The sequence below is a fragment of the Vulpes lagopus genome, chromosome 10 (genome assembly GCF_018345385.1).
Source record: "Vulpes lagopus strain Blue_001 chromosome 10, ASM1834538v1, whole genome shotgun sequence".
Classification (NCBI taxonomy): domain Eukaryota; kingdom Metazoa; phylum Chordata; class Mammalia; order Carnivora; family Canidae; genus Vulpes; species Vulpes lagopus.
The window spans coordinates 12969821-12976046 of NC_054833.1; the positions used below are offsets into that span (position 1 = coordinate 12969821).

At 37.0% G+C, this 6226-nt stretch overlaps 1 protein-coding gene across 2 annotated transcripts in view; it reads left to right on the plus strand.

Annotated features, from left to right (window-relative positions):
• The window catches only part of MCUR1 (mitochondrial calcium uniporter regulator 1), a 23183-nt gene extending 20443 nt beyond the window's left edge, over nucleotides 1-2740 (plus strand). Inside the window, exons 8-9 of one of the 2 annotated variants that reach the window (XM_041771248.1) lie at nucleotides 1708-1822; nucleotides 2664-2740. In XM_041771248.1, coding sequence (XP_041627182.1) covers nucleotides 1708-1822; nucleotides 2664-2719 — 171 coding nt within the window. In that variant the 3' untranslated portion in view covers nucleotides 2720-2740. Of the gene's footprint in view, nucleotides 1-1707; nucleotides 1823-2663 lie in introns of those variants that run through there. The other variant, XR_005990269.1, reaches the window with a different exon arrangement.
• Nucleotides 2741-6226: the final 3486 nt, after the last annotated feature.

Here is a 6226-nt window from a genome sequence, read left to right on the forward strand (position 1 = left end):
AAGAATGGAGATTTTAAAATTATTTTTCAAACTTATGGCATACATTACTTTTTTCCATCTATGGACCTCTGAAACTTGGAAGAGACTTGGAGGAAAACCTTTGACACAATTTTCTACTCATCTGGGCCTTTATTTTCTTACTTATTACCTGAATTATTAGCCATAAGAAACTAGAAGTGATCCTTGAACAATAGGGAGGTTAGGGACCTTCCCATGCAATCAAATCTGCATGTAACTTTGAACTCGCCAGAAACTTAACTACTAATAGCCTACTGTTGACTAGAAGCCTTACAGATAATATAAAACATCAATTAACACATATTTCATATATTATATGTGTATTATATAATGTATTCCTTTTTTAAAAAAGATTTATTTTTGAGAGTGTGTGTGTGTGTGCGCGCACGTACATGCACACACCAGGGTGGGGAGAGGGGCCAGAGGGGGAGAGAATCCCAAGAAGACTTGGGTTCTTGATCCCATGACCCTGAGATCATGACCTGAGTAGAAACCAAGAGTTGAATGCTTAACCAACTGAGCCAGCCAGGCACTCCTATATTATATAATGTATTCTTACAATAATAAGGTATGCTAGAGAAAAAAATGTTATTAAAATCATAAGGAAGAGAAAATACATTTATAGTACTGTACTACGTCAAAACAAATCATGTAAAAGTGGACCCATGCACTTCAAACCTGTGTTATTCAAGGGTCAATCTTTCTTAACTTGTCCTAGGATTTTAGTTAATTATTTCCAATGCTTTTATGCATTATTGAAATAGTACAACCCCTTTATAACATCAGGCAAACTCACCACCCTTTAGGGGCAATTGTTATGTATCTAATTTAATGTATTTTATTTGATAGAGAATACAAAGAGGCTTTTGGTATAACCAAGTCTCCTAATAAAACACTTGGTATTTGATCTATGAAAAAAAATTGTAAGATTATCTAAGATTGTGTTCACTTTTTTTTTTTTAAGATTTTATTTATTTATCATGAGAGACACAGAAGCAGAGACATAGGCAGAGGGAGAAGCAGGCTCCTCACAGGGAGCCCAATGTAGGACTCGATCCCGGATCCCAGGATCACAACCTGAGCCAAAGGCAGGCACCCAACTGCTGGGCCACCCAGGCGTCCCTACGTTCACTTTTTAAAGCGTTATTTGTATACTTCTCATTAGGAAGAATTTAGAAAGATAAGACATCTTTATTGTCATTGAGAACAATGCTGGCTTTGTAACTTTAATCTTAATTTGTAGAGCAATCTAAAATTTACAAAAGCATTTTACAGATTATTACGTTCAGTTGCCCAGGTAGCCTATGTGAAGGCAGGGCCAACAGTTTGTTTTTTGGGTATTTGGTTTTCTTTTTTTCTTTTCTCTTTGCTTTTTTCTAATTAAACAGGCCCAGACACTGACGGGATGAGCACTGGGTATTATTCTATATGTTGGCAAATTGAACACAAATAAAAAATAAATTTATTAAAAAAAAAAAAAAAAAAAACAGGCCCAGAGATGCTAAAGGCCCTGACCAATGCATCCTAGCATGAAGATAGTAGAACTAAAGCTAAAGCCCACATGTTCTTAATCACCCCACCTTTCCCTCAGACTGCCGCCTGCTGTTGAGGGTCTCTAGGACAGAGGGAGCCAAGGGGATAGCAGATATATCCCAAGTGGTTTAATGCTGTGAATCTCTCTTTTAAAAGCATGCCCAGCAAGATCGGGCTGTCACCCAGACAGACAGGAAGATAGACACTGAGGTTGCTGGCCTCAAAACCATGCTGGAGTCACACAAGCTTGATAACATTAAATATTTAGCAGGTAAGCTCTTGTATCTAGGTAGTTCAAACAAGCTGAGAATCAATAAAATTTGGAAAATTAGTCAAAGATGAATACTGTGTTTCGATTCTAATACATTTTTTCCCCCACATTTGAACATCTCTGAAATTAGAAGGCAGGTTTTGATATCCAGTAGATAGAGTATCATACAATAATCAGTATTTTTTTTTCCTTAGTAGTAAAATGTGTCTTGCAACTGAGAATCTTAATTTTTGTAAGGTACTATCATTGAACTATAGTTACTTGGAATTTTTTTTTTTAGTGAAATTCAAGGCAATATTTTATGGATGCTTTCTGCTTCACTTGGGGACACTCTTTGTAAGGAGTTATTTTGGTTTTGCAATTTTTTGAGCCAGAAGAGGGAATGAAGATTTCCTGTATAAAAATAACTTAGCAATTATTTTAATTCATATTTAACATTTTGGATTAATCAATATTTTAAGTCATAATAGCATTTAGAAGTGGAGTTTTGTTCAGGAAGTTTTAAAGGGTGTGTCCCTCTATAGTACATTTATATATACTTTGTGATGACAGAATTTATGACTTTCCCTGAAAAGGAAAGTTTTGTTGAATATTGGATACGTTTTTACTTTGAAGATAATTGTAAAGGATGGAGTGTTTTAATAGGCAGGTGTCAAAAAAAAAAAAAAATAGGCAGGTGTCTTGTGGAATGTGGCACCTCAGCAAGCAACCTGAGCTGCTTACATTTGTTTTTTTCTGTTCCGTGGATAGGTGGATAAGCATCTATATATTTTCTTAATAAAAAGTGGATCCTTTAGTAACTGCTAACACAACTAATCCTTTGCTCATTTTTTTCTTACAGGGTCTGTATTCACGTGCCTAACAGTAGCTCTGGGATTTTACCGCCTGTGGATATAATAAAGTGTCTTTTTAAAGAGATCCCAATTGTTTTGCCTTAAGAATACCAGATTGCTGTGCCTTTTCTCCCCACCCCCCACCATTTCTACATTTTAACACTCGTTTTGATTTATTGTATATTATCTATTTTATGCAGATTATGGACATATCACCAAGGAAAGAATTCATAATGGTTCCTTTCGTCTTTTTTGTGTAGTTGCCTTTGTAACAATGAGTGGTGGACAAAGCACGAAGACCCCACTCAGCTGGACCAGTGAACTTGCCAACAGTAAATATTATGACTCTCTACAATTTTAAATCTTATGTCACATAGAGGATTGAGGAGGGCGTCTCCACCTAAAAGGCACAGCTGGTTTCACTAAGTACTAAAGAATCACCCAAACTAAACCAAGAGCACCGAACCCTCTGTACCTAGTAACCCTGTCCTTCCCCGCAGCCAGTCAGGTGTAGTAATGATTCACCTGTACTATCCCCTAAAGGAATTTTTTTCTTTGAATTTCCATTGTCTTAGTAAGTTATTGTCTTGGTTATTTTTCATATGTCTCCCAGCTAGAAAGTTTTATTGCCTAATGAAGGTTTTTTTTTTTTTTTTTTTTTTTTTTTTTGCCTAATGAAGTTTTATAATTATGATAGGGAATCTTTCTCTCCCACCCTCTCCCCATGGCCTAAGAACTATATCAATACTCTACTTCTGGCATTGCCTACCCAGAAAACTTGATAATTTTCAGCATGGATGTCCCAGTTTGTGAGACAAGTTCTCTTTCCTGCTGGTCTTCATCTGCTTTGTATATAAGAGAGGCACTCAGTTTTCCTTCTGTAGCAATATCGAGATATTCAGATAGCATCTGCACTTCTTAGACTTTCTTAGAAAGTCTTTAAGGAATATGCCTTTGCCAATTACAAGCTCAGATTGTAGGCTTTAAAATTAGAGAGCTGTCATGCCACGTATTATCCTAATCAAATTTGATTCCTTTGGTTGGTAAAGACACTCATACCTACCTTCTATTTTTTAAAACGAATCTCTAGATACAGCCAGGGTTCTTTTAGGGAAGCACATTCTCATGTTATTTGAATGGCCTGGGAGAGAATAAGCATTTTAAAAACAAGGACATCAAGAGTACGTTTGTCTTTCTCTATATACACACGTGCACAAAATCTGGTACAATGGGGAACCACAGACATGCCTGTTGATGGAACTGTGGAATAAATCACCCATTGTCACTGTTCTGGCTGCATTGCAAGAAAGTTACCTTTGTCCTTTGGATGTCAAACTTCAGAAAATAAGTCATTGCCTTTTTTAAAACATATGTTTAGCACGAAGCTGCTGAACTCCAGATGAGCCTGAAAATCAAGTATTTTGGCATTCGTAGTATCAGTTTCAAAGTGAATAATGATTTGATTGTTTTCAACTTGGTCCAAGATTATATCAACTGCTTCATAAAATACTGTACCAATATGTGCTTCCCCTTTCAGAGAAGTCCCAGAAAATACTGCACATTTAGCAGTTGCCTTAAGTATTAACAGATTTTAGCGAGTGACATCCCATTAAGACCACATTTACATTTGCAACTACTTGATAGAGTTATAACTATGGTAAGATTTTGGAGAAAGAGCCTGGAGCACAGACATTCTTCCAAAATTAACAGAATCCCCAAGAGGAAAAAGTACTGTATGCAATTATGTCTCAAAGTAAACACTGATTTGTATAGCTTAAAAACAAGCAAAGTGACCTTATTTCCCGGTAAAATATTTTTTGAATGACATTTGGTGGGGTGATACTCTTTCATCTGCCAAAAGTATTCCAAATAACAGTCCTACTGGTTTATGGTGTGCTGCACCAGTCACTGAATTTGGGCCTTGGATTTTACTGTGTACAGAACAGCCTCGGGAAAAAATGAACTCAATTTTGGTGGCTCAGATTGCATATATGCATATATGGAAGTCAGGGGGGTTTGGGACTGTGTTCCCATTGTTTGGCCAAATGCATACTATTTGAAAAGCATGAGCCAGAAATAGAAGCATACCTTTCCCACTGCTAGCTGGCCTAGACTTCTGGGGGGAGCACAAGTATGCTGGGACTGGACACAGTGGGACAACTTCCTGAACTAGCCTGGCTCGGGATTGCCATCGCTTTGGGATTTAGGCCTTAGCCTAATTTCAGAAGATGCCTAGAACAACTTGCAGATAACCCGTGTGTACCACCTGGGAAATCAACCAGAGCCAGATACTGTGAACATACCCCTGTAGGCACAGGTGCCTTCGCTACAAACGCCCAAAGCAGAACATCAGATGGATAGGATCTGTATTTCATTTCCATTCTGAGGGGTTCCTCTGCATTCCTACTTTCTTCTCTCTCCTTTTCTTGTTTAAAAAGCCCAAACTCTAATTCTACTCCTTTCCTATTCCTTTAATAAGCAAAACCTGTCTGCCTATACATTTCTTTACAGGAAACAGGATTTTGATTTTTCTGGGCTGTTCTTACTCCTTCAGCTGGTTTTTTAGCTTAATATCTAACAAAACTAAATCTGAGTTGTATTCATTTTTTCCCTTAAGTATGCCAAGTACCTCAGTTGAGAAGTCAAGTTCAAGAAGAAAGGCTTGACTCAAACCAGACATCTTGCTGGAATTTGTCTCGGAACACTCTAAAAATAAAAATCCTGAGCCACAGAGAACATGTCCCTGCCTGGGTTGTCCCCAGCTCAGCTCGTGCTTTTACCTCTGTAGCTGCATTTAGTGACATGAGCTCCCCTCTCGTGTTCCAGCCTCCTCCGTCGCTGCCTCTGCCTGTTAATTAACCATGTCAGCATGGGCGAGCGTTTCTCTTCCCCCACCCTGCAAAGCTATGTTGATACTGTTGGCATCATTTCCAAACAAGTATCATAAATGGTAACTACAGTAGAATTCATGCCTAGGAAACGTTGGCTTTAACCATACGTTTATCAAATTTGTGGCTTTTCTGACACTAACTAAAGCAACAGCATGTTAAGCACGGTTTATTCTTGATGTATTCTTTATGCTTGAGAATGTTTAGCCTTTCACTGAAATTTTATTTGGAAAATATCTCTCTACAGATTTACACTTATGTTCTTCCGATTATAACCCAAATGATTTATTAACCCTTTTGTCACATAAGCAAATATTCAGTTCCATTTTGTTGTATAATACAGTAGGCATAATATTTTTATTATCTAAAATATTTAATTATTTCTGTGTGACTACAACACTTTTCATTCAAATTATTCAATGAGTAGGCAAATCTAGAACAATTTGTGCCTGCACTGTGTTTTAATGTTACTCCCTCCATTGTGTATGATAACTCTGGTGTATTATAAGAAAACCTTAAAATTTGGGTTTGTATAGACGACAACTTTGAAAGTGCTTACTTGACTTACAAAATAAAATTTTTATTCAAAAGAATTAGCATGCTCAAGTGTAATACTTGTTTGAGGGGAAATGAGGGATTTTTTAAAAATTTTTTTATTCATCTCTGTACATGGGAATTCAATG